This window comes from Nerophis ophidion, unplaced genomic scaffold (assembly GCF_033978795.1).
Source record: "Nerophis ophidion isolate RoL-2023_Sa unplaced genomic scaffold, RoL_Noph_v1.0 HiC_scaffold_30, whole genome shotgun sequence".
Lineage (NCBI taxonomy): Eukaryota > Metazoa > Chordata > Actinopteri > Syngnathiformes > Syngnathidae > Nerophis > Nerophis ophidion.
The window spans coordinates 230,437-248,603 of NW_026906952.1; the positions used below are offsets into that span (position 1 = coordinate 230,437).

The following is an 18,167-nucleotide window of genomic DNA, read 5'->3' on the forward strand; positions in this document are numbered from 1 at the left end:
GTAAGAAATTGAAATGTGCCTCCTTTGGCCAAAATGTACAAAATAAATATGTATACAGAGAAATACTTCAAAAACATCAAGTAAATAATGAAGATTAAAAGCCAATTACAAACAAAACATTTAAAAATATATATATATTCAAATGAACTAAAAGCTTAAATTTTATCACACTTTAATAGTATGTTAATATTAATGTTGTAAATACAAATCGTTATATATCTAGAAAGGGTGGTCCTAAAGAGGTAGGCACTGTTACTTCTAATAGAGAGCCAAACACAAGAGTCTGTGAACATTGCTCCAAAGTCAAGATTTTTTATTGATTTAATGTGCATACAAGAGGGAACTTTGACAGGTGCAAAGGCAGCAATATATGATAAAACAAGACGGCAGCTAAGGAAGGACTTCCCTATTCATCCCCAAAAAACACACCAGGTGAGCAGCTGATTTGACCACTTCCAGTGCTGACGTAAGACAACCCGCGTCCCACGTGCTGTTTTTTTTAATAAAATAAGTTTGTTTCCATCAAATAATCAACCATTTTGTGTGATCAGTTTAACAGTAAAGAATATGCATAATTAATAATCATTCACATTTACACACACAGAAAAAAGAAAAAGAATGACGGAAAAAGGAATAGGCTGAAGCCAAAGCTTATATGTGTCTTGGCACTAAGAGGGATTACCCCCAATACTTCTTACACGGAAATAAACATCATGACAACATAAAGGAGGTAGTTAAAAGCCTTTGTAAATATTGGACCAAAATTGGAAGAAAGGATTCCGGGACCCAGTTTTAACTGAGGACTATATTAATAAATCCCAACTCCATGTTCCTCAGTAATGTGACACATGAGGAAATAGTTATAGTCGTGAAGAAATGCAAATCTAAGACTTCAACTGATAGTAATGGAATTGATATATAAAAGATAAAAAAGGTAATTGAAGAGATCTCAGGACCCTTAATGTCTATAAGTAACCTATCATCTCAAACAGGTACATTCCCAAACAAAATGAAAATAGCTATAGTTTTACCAATTTATAAGGATGGAGACAAACACCAATTTACAAATTATAGACCCGTTTCTTTACTTCCACATTATTCTACAATCATTGAAAAACTGTTCAATAACAGATTAGAGAGTTCATAAATAAACATAGAATACTCGATGAGAGCTAATACTTCAACTTTGATGGCTTTAATTGAAATGAAAGAAAAAATGACCAATGCAATAGATAATAAAAAATGTGCAGCAGCAGTGTTTATGGATCTAACTAAAGCATTTCACACAATGAATCACAATATTTTAATCAAAAACTTAGAATGATATGGCATGAGATGGGTGGTCCTTAACTGGATTAGAAGTAATTTAACCAACAGGAAACAATACGTAAAGCTAGGTGAACACACTTCTACAACACTAAATATATCCTGTGGTGTACCTCAGGGATCAATACTCGGACCAAAATTGTTCAATCTTTATATAAATGACATTTGTAAAGTTACAAAACATTTCAAGTTAGTATTATTTGTGGATGATACAACAGTGTTTTGTTCAGGAGAGAACACAGAAGATAATTGTCAGAAAAATTGTGTAAATTATCAAATCATTTACACAATTATTTGGAGCCTTCTAAGAAGAATGCTTGTAAAAGTTCACTGGACTTCCAGACGGACAGATGGCAGAGTCTGCCCAACTAACACAGGAACTCTTTTAAGTATTTTTACAAACTCTTTCTTTGATCTATTTTATGGGCCCTCTTCGAACAATTTTATGGGACTTTCTTTGAAGTGTTCGGAACCGAAGGCAAAGCTGATCACGACGCTCTTCCATGAGGAAGCAGCTGTGGGAAGAAGGGGGGTGAAAATCAAATAAAGAACGAGGAGAACGGTCTGGGGGCAGAGTATGGTGCAGGAGTGGTACAGACGGGACCAGGCTGTGTCTCTTCTCAAGCTTGAGTCCAAATTCAACCCTGTCTCTGTTTGATTACTTGTTTTTTGTCTCATTTAATAGATGTCAACAGTGTTTGAACCGGACATCTTCTTGGTCCTTCGAGGCGGACTCCAACACGTCTGACGATTCCAGCAAGAGTGAGTGAAACCAGAGACCATGGCATCCAAATCCTGATTGAGGAACTGCGTTTCTTCATTTTGGCTGGAATTGGACGACTGATGGAACACCGAGGACAAAAGGAAGGAACGCAGAGTTCAGTGAGTATGTTTTAAATTACAAAGAAAGAGCGGGTAACTAAGGGTTACGACGTATGGAAAGAGTGTGTAACTAAGGGTTTCGATGCATATACAAACCCTGTAAATCCTAAGCTCTAACAGGTAAAAAGGCCAATACTACGGGTGACTGAGCTCGCAATGGGAAATATATAATAGAAATATATACATAATAATAATAAAAATTCCGGGAATTCAACATTGGAAATAAGCTAAAAATTAAAAATCTAAAAACTGAAGAGACCAATATACTGAAGGTAAACGGGACCGCGAAAACTGAAACCTCCGTAGCCATAAACAAACATACTGGAGGGCGGCAGAGCCCACAATGAATTGAAAAATCTGTAAGCCATATCCTGAGGGGCGACGGAGTCCAAAACCCAGACCTGAAATGCTCTTTTCAGAAAACTGACATTTTTTTCCGTGAAAAACAATAATCTGGAGCGCGTCGGAGTCCACAATGAAAAATTTAAATTTCCGCCGATCAATATACTGAAAAGTGTGAATGTGAGAGTGAGTGGAAGTAATTGCCATTAGGTTATCACTCCATATTAAAGTTGTGATGATTTAATATTCAAGACACCTCCACGATTATATAAATTAAATCACTATCTTACAACAAAGACAAAAGTAGTCCTTATAAGTTCGGCTCTCAAGGGGACGACGGATTACTCCAAATTTACAAAATGGGAAAAGAGACAAGTAAACCAAAGGATAGTCCAAAAGATGAACTAAAATGTAAAGATTGGAAGTTAATCGAAAAACAGGATCCTGATGGAATCAAATGTTTAAATAAATGGATAAATTATTAAAAATTTGAGGTGACAATAAAAAACAACCAAATTAGTAGAACTTAAGAGGCGCCATAAAAGCAAAAACAAAAGGCAATCTTAAAAAGATGAAAGGGCCAGAGAGAAGGGAGAGAGAGAGAGACAGTAAGGGGGGTGAGAAGGTGTTATATTGCAGAAAGGTGAGATAGGACACTTCAACAGGCAGAAGAGAGAGACAGAGGAAAAAGTAGATATAAGATGGTTAAAAAAGGCACATTAGAAGAATATATAAACCATGCACTCCATGCGGAAAAAGTAGTAAAAAAGAAAATAAAAGACAGCAACAACAACAGCAGTTACACCCCTACTGCGTGTTGGCGTTTGTGCAGAGAAGGACATTTTGGAAGAAACTGTCTTGAGAAAAAATAAAAATATATATATAAAAATTAACAAAGTAACTCAGCATGACTGTTAAAAGACGACACCAATTAGTCATGTTGTCAGCGTATGCCATGTAAGATCGCTGCAAACTTGTTTGTTTGTTTGTTAGTTTGTGTTTAAGTGTGTATCTTTCTAGGTACAAATAGTGTAAAAACCCCGGAGGTTCAAATAAAAATAAAAATAGTTTAAAATAAAATTAAAATAGGAGAAAATCTCATAGTGCTAGAGTGAGATAAAACTAAAAATAGATGAAGAAATGAGAAGAAATCATAAGAATTAATTCAAAATGGAATAAACTAATGCGTACGACAGAGATAATGTGGGGGTATTGAAATAAGATATGAATAAATTGTAGACTGAAGAGATACATGTATGTTTGTGTATAGAAATAGCGCTGTTATATATGCAAATATATATATATGTATATTTTTAAAATAATGGAACAAATACAAACCTAGATTAATAACTATAATACGTGTTCATATGTATAGCATGATAAAGTGGGATATGCGTTTATTCGCTGAGGAAAGAAGAAAAAAACAAGAAACGCTCTTCAAGTGTTGCTGACCCTTGCCCTTAGGAGTGCAAGCACACACTCACACAACTTTGTGTGTTTGTGTGTGTGTGTGTGCGTGTGTGTGTGTGTGTGTGTGCGTGCGTGGTGCACTGGGGAGGTGTGAAAAAGAATGTAACACATGTAAGTTTAAAGTAGATTTAACTTTGAAGTGTAGTATAACATTCTTAGGTTAAATTATGTTTTAGACATTTGCAGTAAACCATACATCTAGGTGTTGAGTTAAGATGAAAAATGAACATAAAATACAATAAATAAGGAGACATGACAATCAAAACAACTATCAGTTAGCAATAGACAACTATTTGCTTAGAATATTGTTGAATAATAATTGCAAATAAGAATAAGAAATAAGAAATATAAACAATGGGAAGAATGTAAATTCTGAGTGCAAAAGTATAGATTAAGTGGCATATAGACAGTTAAGTGAGTTTAAAATGTTACTTAAAAAAATTACATGAAGTCCATCCATCCATCCATCATCTTCCGCTTATCCGAGGTCGGGTCGCGGGGGCAACAGCCTAAGCAGGGAAGCCCAGACTTTCCTCTCCCAATCCACTTCGTCTAGCACTTCCCGGGGGATCCCGAGGCGTTCCCAGGCCAGCCGGGAGACATAGTCTTCCCAACGTGTCCTGGGTCTTCCCCGTGGCCTCCTACCGGTTGGACGTGCCCTAAACACCTCCCTAGGGAGGCGTTCGGGTGGCATCCTGACCAGATGCCCAAACCACCTCATCTGGCTCCTCTCCATGTGGAGGAGCAGCGGCTTTACTTTGAGTTCCTCCCGGATGGCAGAGCTTCTCACCCTATCTCTAAGGGAGAGCCCCGCCACACGGCGGAGGAAACTCATTTCGGCCGCTTGTACCCGTGATCTTATCCTTTCGGTCATGACCCAAAGCTCATGACCATAGGTGAGGATGGGAACGTAGATCGACCGGTAAATTGAGAGCTTTGCCTTCCGGCTCAGCTCCTTCTTCACCACAACGGACCGGTACAACGTCCGCATTACTGAAGACGCCGCACCGATCCGCCTGTCGATCTCACGATCAACTCTTCCCTCACTCGTGAACAAGACTCCTAGATACTTGAACTCCTCCACTTGGGGCAGGGTCTCCCCCCCAACCGGAGATGGCACTCCACCCTTTTCCGGGCGAGAACCATGGACTCGGACTTGGAGGTGCTGATTCTCATTCCGGTCGCTTCACACTCGGCTGCGAACCGATCCAGCGAGAGCTGAAGATCCCGGTCAGATGAAGCCATCAGGACCACATCATCTGCAAAAAGCAGATACCTAATCCTGCGGTTACCAAACCGGAACCCCTCAACGCCTTGACTGCGCCTAGAAATTCTGTCCATAAAAGTTATGAACAGAATCGGTGACAAAGGACAGCCTTGGCGGAGTCCAACCCTCACTGGAAATGTGTTCGACTTACTGCCGGCAATGCGGACCAAGCTCTGGCACTGATCGTACAGGGAACGGACCGCCACAATAAGACAGTCCGATACCCCATACTCTCTGAGCACTCCCCACAGGACTTCCCGAGGGACACGGTCGAATGCCTTCTCCAAGTCCACAAAGCACATGTAGACTGGTTGGGCAAACTCCCATGCATCCTCAAGAACCCTGCCGAGAGTATAAAGCTGGTCCACAGTTCCACGACCAGGACGAAAACCACACTGTTCCTCCTGAATCCGAGGTTGGACTATCCGACGTAGCCTCCTCTCCAGTACACCTGAATAAACCTTACCGGGAAGGCTGAGGAGTGTGATCCCACGATAGTTGGAACACACCCTCCGGTCCCCCTTCTTAAAGAGAGGAACCACCACCCCGGTCTGCCAATCCAGAGGTACCGCCCCCGATGTCCACGCGATGCTGCAAAGTCTTGTCAACCAAGACAGCCCCACAGCATCAAGAGCCTTAAGGAACTCCGGGCGGCTCTCGTCCACCCCTGGGGCCTTGCCACCGAGGAGCTTTTTAACTACCTCAGCGACCTCAGCCCCAGAAATAGGAGAGTCCACTACAGATTCTCCAGGCACTGCTTCCTCATAGGAAGACGTGTTGGTGGGATTGAGGAGGTCTTCGAAGTATTCCTTCCACCTATCCACAACATCCGCAGTCGAGGTCAGCAGAACACCATCCGCACCATACACGGTGTTGATAGTGCACTGCTTCCCCTTCCTGAGGCGGCGGACGGTGGTCCAGAATCGCTTCGAAGCCGTCCGGAAGTCGTTTTCCATGGCTTCCTCGAACTCTTCCCATGTCCGAGTTTTTGCCTCCGCGACCACTGAAGCTGCACACCGCTTGGCCTGTCGGTACCTGTCCACTGCCTCCGGAGTCCTATGAGCCAAAAGGACCCGATAGGACACCTTCTTCAGCTTGACGGCATCCCTCACCGCTGGTGTCCACCAAGGGGTTTTAGGATTGCCGCCCCGACAGGCACCAACTACCTTGCGGCCACAGCTCCAATCAGCCGCCTCGACAATAGAGGTGCGGAACATGGTCCACTCAGACTCAATGTCCAGCACCTCCCTCGTGACATGTTCAAAGTTCTTCCGGAGGTGGGAATTGAAACTTTGTCTGACAGGAGACTCTGCCAGAGTTCCCAGCAGACCCTCACAATGCGTTTGGGCTTCCCAGGTCTGAAGTAATATGTATAAAATTTGAATTAGGAGAAAAATAACATTGGCGTTATTAAATCATCTACATAGTGAAGGATACACAGTAAGGAAAATAAAAGTCCAATTATGCAAAACAGAAGTAAAGTATGTCGGACATTGTCTAAACAAAGATGGACGCACTATTGTGGAAAGTAGAAAAACCACAAACAAAGAAGCAAATGAAGTAATTTTAGGATCAACTAATTAGATACCAAATTATGCTGAAATAGTAGCTCCATTAAATAAATTAATGTAAAAAAATGTAAAAAAAATTCTGTACAGTGGAATTCAGAAGCTGAAGCAGCAATCTGTGAAATAAAAATATAATAGGATGTATGGTTGTTACAGCAACGAACATTGTGAAAGCTATCAAATGACCATCAAATTACTCAATGCAAGATGCAGAATTAGTAACACTAATAGAAGCATGTAAAGTAATGAAAGATCTAAAAGGTCACAATATACACAGATAGCCAATACACATTTTCAACAGTGCACACATTTGCATAACACTGGAAGAATATAGGAACGTCAACAGGAAAACCTGTAAAACATGGAGAATTATTGGAAAAAAATGAGTAAAAGCAGTACAGCTACCAGCTAAAATAGCAATATGCAAATGTGCAGCACACACCAAAGGAGCAGACGCAGTGTCACTGGGAGGTGTGTTTGCTGACAGCAGCAAAACAAGGAACAGGAAAAAGAAATACACATTTCCAATTACAAATTAGTGACATAAATAATGATATACTAAAATATATGCAACAACAAAGCACTCCAAAAGAAAAAGATAAATGAATAAAAAAAACAAAACAGAGTCACGTTGTACAAAGAATACATCTATGTATGTCCAGACAATACACTAATCGTACCAAACAATCAGTAGAAGTGGGTAGCAGTTGTGAGCCATAGGTGAACTTATGGCTCAACAGGAGGGACATGACTAGCCTCATATACAAGTACCATACTTCCTATAGTTTAATTCATACAAAAAATTTAAAAAAATGTATACAACATCTATGCATGGATTTTATTGAACTAAATGAGAGTGAAGGAAAACATTATTGTCTGGTCATAGTAGATGCATTTTCAAAGTGGGCAGAAATATTTCCTAAAGGAAAAGCAGATGTGCTAACAGTAGCAAAAGCATTATGCAAAGAGTTAGTACAAATGTACAGTATATGAACCTTACAAGTACAACAGGACTAAGACCCTTTGAAATAATATTTGGAAGACCTTGTCAGCTACCAAAATTTTGAAAAATCAATGAAAAGGAAACATTGGCATTCTCCAAGGGGGGAGAGAGGTTGTAAACAACTAAGACAGCAGTAAAGATAGTGGAAAGACCAAGCTGACTACACTTAGCACATTGTAAAAAGGTCATGTAGTGGGAAAAAAAGTATTTGGGATTGTATTTGTCTTATTAAAGGGACATGTTAACTAGCACACTACAAATTCCACTGTCACAGTTGTGTCAAAGTTTGATAATAATTGGTTCCTGTTTTGGCAATTAATTTGTTCCTTATGGCAGAGCAAGTAGGAAAGGCTACACAAATTGATTGTGTTGTATGTAAAAGCCCAGACAATTAGTCAAGATGAGTCAAAAAGGTTTGATTGAAGTAATGAGCAAAACAAAATTTACCTGTAGCTAAAGAGACAAAACAGAAACTAATATTTGATAAATATGTAAAATAATAAAATAAAATAAAAAAAAGCTAATTATACCTGCATTGACATGTACAACAGTTAGGAAACTTATCATAAGATAACTGCTTACACATAGTAAATGTATGAATATTTGTACAAGGATTGTTAACATGTCTGAACAGTTTTGATACCTGGACATTGGAAAATAACTAGACATGATGTAAACTGGCAAAGTGTTTTAGATCTAACTTGATCGATCCAATGGGTGTCCAAAGAAGTGTATCTGACGACTATAAATTGGTAAATTAAGTTGTAGGTGGATTTGAATCCTCCGTCTACTGGTGGTGTACGATTAACAAGAATGTTGATAGAATAAACTATGTCCACTAGAACGTAGAGGGATTAGAAAATTACACAGGCCGACTTGAAGCCGTCGCTGATCAACTCGTCGCCACCTTCCTTATGGCTTTTCAAAGCCGTATGACACTAGACATGTTGTTAGTGGAAAAAGGGGGCGTGTGCACAATATTTGGTGAACAGTGTTGCACGTTCATACCAAACTACACTGATGCAGAAAGTAGCCTGACCAAAGCACTGGAAGGCCTGCACACCCTTAACGGTAAGATTAAAAAGTACTCTGGCATAGATACATCTATGTGGGAGGGGTGGTTGGACGTGTTTGGCAAATACAAGTCTTTGATATTTAGTATCTATGGCCGTGTTCAACAAGACTGACGTTGTGTGGATGTTGTTATATTTCCTGTCTTGTGTTCTCTGCTTAACCGTCTTGATTACCACAGCGATTAGCCCAGCAGACAATAAAGCTGTTCAGATGCACTTTCTGGCGGACGACAGAGAAGATGAATCTGACGACGAGAATACCTACCTGGATGGTGTTCCTGATTTATTTCCAGAAATGTCATAATAAATAAAAAAATACCGGACAATTCTGCAAACTTCATGGCTGGCTCACATCGTGGTCACTCCGTGATCACTTACGACCGCCAGACACTTCTGGATGTGTATAGATCGGGCCATTTTGGACTGATAGACGCGTGCTTGCTAGACCTGCTAGCTAGCACGGGAATACTTCACCGGCTACATCCAGCGGCCTGTGAAGCAGCGGAGTATAGTAGCAGCGGAGGCCGTCAACGGAGCAGACGCCAGTGGTGTGATCGGAAACGCGGATGCCGAGCGGGGCTAAAAACAAAGCCAAAGGCCCACAGAACACCACTTCCCTCCATCCTGAAGCAGGATTTAAATGGAAGATACAAGACTACTGGTCTAGGTAAGGAGTCAGTTAAATTAGAACAAGTTTTTTCTGCTTTGATTGTTTCAGAGTTAGACATGCGTTCTACTGAGGTGGAAAACTATGATGCGTCCAGTTTATCAAAGCACCAAACAAACAATCGGAAAATTCCCGTCGTATCAATTCCTAGATATGGTCGTAATTATACTAAATGCACTGAGCATAATAAACACAACATTATTAATATTACGACTACAGATAATTTGATCAAAAATTCCCTAAAACAGCCAATTACCTATAATATAGGTTTTTTAAACATAAAATCATTGTCTCCCAAAACGTTGTTAATTAATGAGGTCATCAGAGACAACCATCTTAACGTCATCGGTCTCAGCGAAACCTGGCTTAAGCCAGTCAACTTTTTTGCGCTAAATGAGGCATCTCCTCCTAACTATACATATGCGCATATTGCCCGTCCCCTTAAAAGGGGTGAGGGGGTCGCACTAATATACAACGTAAACTTTAACCTTAGTCCTAACATAAATAATGAATATAAATCGTTTGAGGTGCTTACTATGAGGTTTGTCACACCGCTGCCTCTATTCCTGGCTGTTATCTACCGCCCTCCAGGGCCCTATTCGGACTTTATCAATGAATTCTCAGAGTTCGTTGCTGATCTAGTGACGCACGGCGATAATATAACTATAATGGGGGACTTTAATATCCGTAGGAATACCCCATCGGACCCACCGTGCGTAGCGCTCCAGACTATAATTGATAGCTGTGGTCTTACACAAATAATAAATAAACCCACGCATTGCAACGGTAATACGATAGACCTAGTGCTTGTCAGGGTTATCACCGTTTCCAAAGTTACGATACTCCCGTATACTAAACTATTGTCCGAACATTACCTTATAAAGTTCGAGATTCAGACGCATGTTCGGCAAACTAATAATAATAATAACTGCTATAGCAGCCGCAACATTAATACGGCCACAACGACAACTCTTACTGACCTACTGCCCTCGGTAATGGCACCATTCCCAAAGTATGTGGGCTCTATTGATAACCTCACTAACAACTTTAACGACGCCCTGCGTGAAACCATTGATATCATAGCACCACTAAAGTTAAAAAAGGCTCCAAATAGCCTACCCCGTGGTTTACAGAAGAAACTAGAGCTCAGAAATTATTATGTAGAAAGCTGGAATGCAAATGGCGCATGACTAAACTTGAGGTGCACCATCAAGCATGGAGTGATAGTTTAATAACTTATAAAAGCATGCTTACCTTAGCTAAATCTAAATATTACTAGAATCTCATCCACCTTAATGAAAACAATCCTAAATTTTTGTTTAGTACGGTAATAATAATAATAATAATGGATTAGATTTATATCGCACTTTTCTATTGTTAGATACTCAAAGCGCTCACAGAGAAGTGGTAACCCATCATTCATTCACACCTGGTGGTGGTAAGCTACATCAGTAGCCACAGCTGCCCTGGGGTAGACTGACGGAAGCGCTGCTGCCAGTTTGCGCCCACAGCCCCTCCGACCACCACCAATCATTCATTCATCATTCATTCACCAGTGTGAGCTGCACCGGGGGCAAGGGTGAAGTGTCCTGCCCAAGGACACAACGGCAGCGATTTGGATGGTAATAGGTGGGAAACGTACCTGAAATCCTCAGGATTCTGGCAAGTCCGCTCTACCCACTACGCCATGCCGCATCGCTAACCCAACAAGGGACTCCTTCCAGTAGCTCCACCCACTCAGCTGATGACTTTATGCTATTCTCTAATAAGAAAATTGAAGTCATTAGAAAGGAGATTAAAGACAATGTGTCCCAGCTACAACTGGGTTATATTAACACTGATACGATTGTATATACGGCGGATACTGCAAATATCCAAAATAGTTTCTCTCGTTTTGAGGAAGTAACATTAGAGGACTTGTTACAACGTCTAAATGGAATTAAACAAACGCCATGTTTACTTGACCCACTTCCTGGGAAACTGATCAAGGAGCTTTTTGTATTATTAGGTCCATCAGTGCTAAATATTATAAACTTATCACTTTTCTCGGGCACTGTTCCCCTAGCATTCAAAAAAGCGGTTATTCATCCTCTCCTTAAAAGACCTAACCTCGAAACTGACCTCATGGTAAACGACCGACTGGTGTCTCACCTTCCCTTTATTTCAAAAATCCTCGAAAAAATTGTGGCAGAGCAGCTAAATGAAAACTTAGCGTTTAACAACCTGTGTGAAATCTTTCAATCCGGTTTCAGGGCAAATCCCTCTACTGAGACAGCCCTCATAAAAATTACTAATGATCTATTGCTAAAGATGGATTCTGATGCGTCATCTATGTTGCTGCTCCTTGATCTTAGCGCTGCTTTCGATACCGTCGATCATAATATTTTATTAGAACGTATCAAAACACGTATTGGTATGTCAGACTTAGCCCTGTCTTGGTTTAACTCTTATCTTACTGATAGGATGCAGTGCGTCGCCCATAACAATGTGACCTCGGACTACGTTAAGGTAACGTGTGGAGTTCCCCAGGGTTCAGTCCTTGGCCCTGCACTCTTCAGCATCTACATGCTGCCGCTAGGTGACATCATACACAAATACGGTGTTAGCTTTCACTGTTATGCTGATGACACCCAACTCTACATGCCCCTAAAGCTGACCAACACGCCGGATTGTAGTCAGCTGGAGGCGTGTCTTAATGAAATTAAACAATGGATGTCCGCTAACTTTTTGCAACTCAACGCCAAAAAAAACAGAAATGCTGATTATCGGTCCTGCTAGACACTGACCTTTATTTAATAATACAACTTTAACATTTGACAACCAAACAATTAAACAAGGCGACTCGGTAAAGAATCTGGGTATTATCTTTGACCCAACTCTCTCCTTTGAGGCACACATTAAAAGCGTTACTAAAACGGCCTTCTTTCATCTCCGTAATATCGCTAAAATTCGCTCCATTCTGTCCACTAAAGACGCTGAGATCATTATCCATGCGTTTGTTACGTCTCGCCTCGATTACTGTAACGTATTATTTTCGGGTCTCCCCATGTCTAGCATTAAAAGATTACAGTTGGTACAAAATGTGGCTGTTAGACTTTTGACAAGAACAAGAAAGTTTGATTATATTACGATATACTGTATGTACCTTTATATACAGATATACATTCATATATATACCTATACTGGCTCACCTGCACTGGCTTCCTGTGCACTTAAGATGTGACTTTAAGGTTTTACTACTTATGTATAAAATACTACACGGTCTAGCTCCAGCCTATCTTGACGATTGTATTGTACCATATGTCCCGGCAAGAAATCTGCGTTCAAAGGACTCCGGCTTATTAGTGATTCCCAAAACCCAAAAAAAGTCTGCGGGCTATAGAGCGTTTTCAATTCGGGCTCCAGTACTCTGGAATGCCCTCCCGGTAACAGTTCGAGATGCCACCTCAGTAAAAGCATTTAAGTCTCACCTTAAAACTCATTTGTATACTCTAGCCTTTAAATAGACTCCCTTTTTAGACCAGTTGATCTGCCGTTTGTTTTCTTTTTCTCCTATGTCCCACTTTCCCTTGTAGAGGGGGTCTGGTCCGATGGCCATGGATACTGGCTGTCCAGAGTCGGGACCCAGGATGGACCGCTTGCCTGTGTATCGGCTTGGGACATATCTGCGCTGCTGATCCGCCTCCGCTTGGGATGGTTTCCTGCTGGCTCCGCTGTGGACGGGACTCTCGCTGCTGTGTTGGATCCGCTTTGGACTGGACTCTCGCGGCTGTGTTGGATCCATTATGGATTGAACTTTCACAGTATCATGTTAGACCCGCTCGACATCCATTGCTTTCGTCCTCTCCAAGGTTCTCATAGTCATCATTGTCACCGACGTCCCACTGGGTGTGAGTTTTCCTTGCCCTTATGTGGGCCTACTGAGGATGTCGTAGTGGTTTGTGTTGTGGTTTGTGCAGCCCTTTGAGACACTAGTGATTTAGGGCTATATAAGTAAACATTGATTGATTGATTGATAATTATGAGGGAAAAATTGATGTTCAATTCTGAGTGTAAACATAGCTTGGTTCAAGGGAAGTTAAACAATAACTGAAAATCGCAAGAAGAAGTTATTAGGGATACGAAGATTATGGGGAATTTATTTGATAAACAGGGGGGAATGTCAGAAAAATTCTGTGTAAATTATCAAATAAAACCTAGTATTACATTGTGTTCCTGACGAGAAGAAAAAAGGCTGGAGCTTTCCAAGAAGAATGCTGGACTTCCAGGCGGACAGATGGCAGAATCTGCCCAACTTCCAGAGAAACTCTTTTAAGTATTTTTACGAACCCTCTTTGATCTATTTTATGGGACTCTCTGTGATCTATTTTATGGGATTTTCTTTGATCTGTTCGGGAACCGAAGGCAATGCTGGTCATGACCCACTTCCATGAGGAAGCAGCTGTGGGAAGGAGGGGGGTGAAAATCAAATAAAGAACCACGAGAACGATCTTGGGGCAGAGCATGGTGCAGGATTTGTACAGGCAGTACAATGGCCATGCCTCTCCTCGGATCCGAGTATAAATTGAATTCTGTCTCTGTTTGATTCTTTGCCTTTTTGTCCTGTTTAATAGATGTCATCAATGTTTGAACCTGACAGATGGAGGTCTCGCAACTACGGTAAGCAGCTGCCAACTTCATTTTCCCCCGTAGAAGAAGTGCGCTTCTTTTTCTTTTCGAGCCGCCGACCTTATTTTGCCCCGTAGAAGAAGAAGTGCGCTTCTTCTTTTCCCCCGTAGAAGAAGAAGTGCGCGGTGCATGCTGGGATACATGACTGCGGGAGGCATGCCGTTTCTGTGTGTAAAGACTCCAAAATGGCTCCCACCACGCAGAGTTTAAACTCAAGGAGATCAGTCACACAGTAGAAGACGGGAATAGAGCAGCAGCGAGAGAATTTAACATTAACTGCAACGACAATGACTCATTTAATGACGACTTTGACGAGACATGTTGGATGTTGTATACGCCCAACTGTTTGATTGGAACACTGAGGAAGAAGAATTAGAGGGATTAGTGGATGAGGAATAACTTAATAAAGTGAGCTTTACATGTTTATTTTGTGTTTTGTGACATTAGGGTTTGAGCAACGTTGAGTTATTGATATATTATTGCTTTGCACTATTTCCAGTGTTACTATATTGTGATTGCACTAACCTTTGATTTACCGTAACAGTATCAGACTGTTTTTTACCTGTTTATTGAATCGGGGAAAATAATAAAACAGCTGTTTATTCATTTTGGGAGTGAACGGAGTTGTCAGAACGCTGGTTTGTAATCTATTAATAAAGTTTGACTGACCTATCTGACTGTTTTGTTGACATTCCCTTTAGCTCAGCTCCCTCCAAAGCAGGGGTGTCAAACATTTTAGGTGGGGGGCCATATGGAGAGAAATCTACTCCCAAGTGGGCTGGACTGGTAAAATCACGGCACAATAACTTAAAAATAAAGACAACTTCGGATTGTTTTCTTTGTTCGAAAATAGAACAAGCACATTCTGAATTTTTTTTTTTTACATTTATATGTTGCTGTTGATAGTATTCTATCTTTATTTGTTGTTATCTATACTTTCTGATTAAATTATGTGATAAGGTTCATCAATCAACTCGTTGGTGTTAATGTTCCATCCATCAAGATAAAAAAAAAAAAATTTAAATCAAATTACAGGATGTTATTTATGTACGTTGATCATTTTTGTCTACTGGTGCACTAAAATCATGTGTGTTTTTTGTGTTTTTAGATATGTAGCATCATCTACAAAAATACACAAAATTGTTATTGCGACATCTAGTGGACACATTTAGAACAGCAGTTTCTTTCATTCAAACATTTTGGCTCATTTTCATACTTAGCCACCTCATCCCGCGGGCCGGATAAAACCGGTTTGAGGACCTGATCCGGCCCGCGGGCTTTACGTTTGACACCCCTGATGTAAAGGATGCATAACGTGACCCCAGCCTCTACTCAGTGGCCTAGTGGTTAGAGTGTCCGCCCTGAGATTGATAGGTTGTGAGTTCAAACCCCGGCTGACTCATACTATAGAATATAAAAATGGGACTCATTACCTCCCTGCTTGGCACTCAGCATCAAGGGTTGGAATTAGGGGTTAAATCACCAAAAATTATTTCCGGGCGCGGCACCACTGCTGCCCACTGCTCCCCTCACCTCCCAGGGCGTGATCAAGGGTGATGAGTCAAATGCAGAGAATAATTTCACCACACCTAGTGTGTGTGTGACAATCATTGCTACTTTAACTTTAACTTTACTGTTCCATCTATTCTATGCACCTTATAATGCGGTGTGCTTTATATATGAACAAAGTTTTAAAATAGGCCAATCATTGAAGGTGCACCTTATAATCCGGTGCGCCTTATAGTGCGGAAAATACAGTATATCTCCATCTTTAGTGATAAATGTGGCCCCCGGATAAACATGTGTCACAAACATTGTATTAGATGATATGTGGATGTTGTGCTTACTTGGACTGTGATGAAGCTGTGAGGACTCAGGTGGTTTGTCTTCATGCTCTTCAGTCTTCACAGAGACAACAGTCAGTGGAAACTTGCTGACATCAGCCTCCTCCTGCCCTACAGGACACTCTCCCCCCTGACTGATCCACACTTCCTCCTCTTCCTCTTTCATGTGGGGGGGCTGTGGATCCTCCTGCTGCTGAAGGGGACGTTCTTCTTGACGAGCGTTCATCTGTTGGACGTCCGCAAGACAACACAAACAAACTTCAGCTCAGATGTGTCAAATGTTGTTTAGTCTATCAAATATAATATTTTCCAAGTGGACTGACACCACTTTGTGGTGATGTTCTTCAACACATGGAATAATCATCAGTTATTGATTATTATGAATTGTGTAATTGATCCTGTTTCCTGCATTTACATTAATTATTGATTAAAAAGTAACAACTAATAGAAAACCTCCTGCTGGGATTTTAATACCGTCATGACTGCATGAAGTCAGTCTGCACGTATAAAAGTTTCATTGTGCTGCAGCATCAAGTGACGCCAACTGGCTCCTCCCACTACCAACCTACCAGCCAACCTTGACGTGCACCTCCAAAATAGTCCCACCTCACGTCAACGGTGACCAGGACTACAGAGCTGTGGTCGGTTGGCTTTACTTTTATGCGCAATATCCTCTCCTTGTTCTCCATTACCTACCTGCTTGGCACTCAGCATCAAGGGTTGTGATTGGGGGTTAAATCACCATAAATGATTCCCGGGCGCAGCACTGCTGCTGCTCACTGCTCCCCTCACCTCCCGGGGGGTGATCAAGGGGATGGGTCAAATGCAGAGGACACATTTCACCACACCTAGTGTGTGTGTGACAATCATTGCTACTTTAACTTTCTTCTGCGAAAGCAACATTTTTAACCCAACAGAAAACAAACAGAAGTGCAGCAAAGCACGTGGAACAAGTGCCAGCGAGTATATATATATATATACATTTATAAATATAAACAAATATTTAGAATATTTGGGTACCTCATGTTCCGATTACAAACAAAATATTGATGCAAATTCATTTTGTGTGCAGTATATTAAAGCTATTTTTTAATATTTAACATTTATTTAATAAATATTTGTTTTAGTCTGACTGAATAAGCATTAATCACTTACAATTGTGCAAATAGTGTATTCGTAATAACAAACATCAGTTGATTTAATTTCCATGATATGTCCACCAAATGCAGCTGAGATAGGCTCCAACACCCCCCCGCAACACCAAATAGGGACAAGCGGTAGAAAAATGGATGGATGGATGTTATCAAGGTAATAGAAGTGCGTGCAAACATCATTTGTATTTATTGCTAATAAAGATGACACCAACATAAAGCAGACCACTGCAATAATACATTATATTACACTGTCATTACAATAACAATAATATTTTTTGTTCATCCTGTAAAGCATCTTTGAGTGCACTGAAAAGCGCTATACCAAATAAAATGTATTATTATTATTATATCATGTGACTTATTCCAGACTTAAATTTCGAGACGTTCGTTTCTTTCTAGTAACAAATATTCAATGATGTTAAGCGTGACTGTAATATACAACAAAAATACTGTTAAAAGTATTAAATAAGTCAATATAATTCTCACAGAGAACATATAAAATACACTCCTCAAAAAAAAAACGCTCGCATTTGCGACAAAGGCCTGCTAGCGGGCTAAAGCTAGCACGTTAGCTTCGAACAACATATGAGGTAAATAAGATAAATAATATGAAAATATATCATGTATATTACCTCATAAGCCGCGTGTACAAGAGAGGAGTGGAATATATTCTTCCTATTGTTACACCAGCAACTCTTTTTTGTCTTCTGTGGCCGGGCGAAGGAAGTGTGCACCACTCACTATTGTCCCAGTGAAACACGTGTTTGAAGGAAGTGTGCACCACTCACTATTGTCCCAGTGAAACACGTGTTTGAAGGAAGTGTGCACCACTCACTATTGTCCCAGTGAAACACGTGTTTGAAGGAAGTGTGCACCACTCACTATTGTCCCAGTGAAACACGT

General features: G+C 40.7%; 1 protein-coding gene across 4 annotated transcripts in view; it reads right to left on the reverse strand.

Annotated features, from left to right (window-relative positions):
- The window catches only part of LOC133546463 (gastrula zinc finger protein XlCGF57.1-like), a 287,238-nt gene that overhangs the window by 104,277 nt on the left and 164,794 nt on the right, over positions 1–18,167 (reverse strand). Inside the window, exons 1-2 of one of the 4 annotated variants that reach the window (XM_061892217.1) lie at positions 17,897–18,013; positions 16,114–16,336 (exon numbers count right to left, since the gene is read on the reverse strand). The exons of the other annotated variants lie outside the window; for them this stretch is intronic. Coding sequence (XP_061748201.1) covers positions 16,114–16,336 — 223 coding nt within the window. The 5' untranslated portion in view covers positions 17,897–18,013. Of the gene's footprint in view, positions 1–16,113; positions 16,337–17,896; positions 18,014–18,167 lie in introns of those variants that run through there. 4 annotated transcript variants of the gene reach the window in all.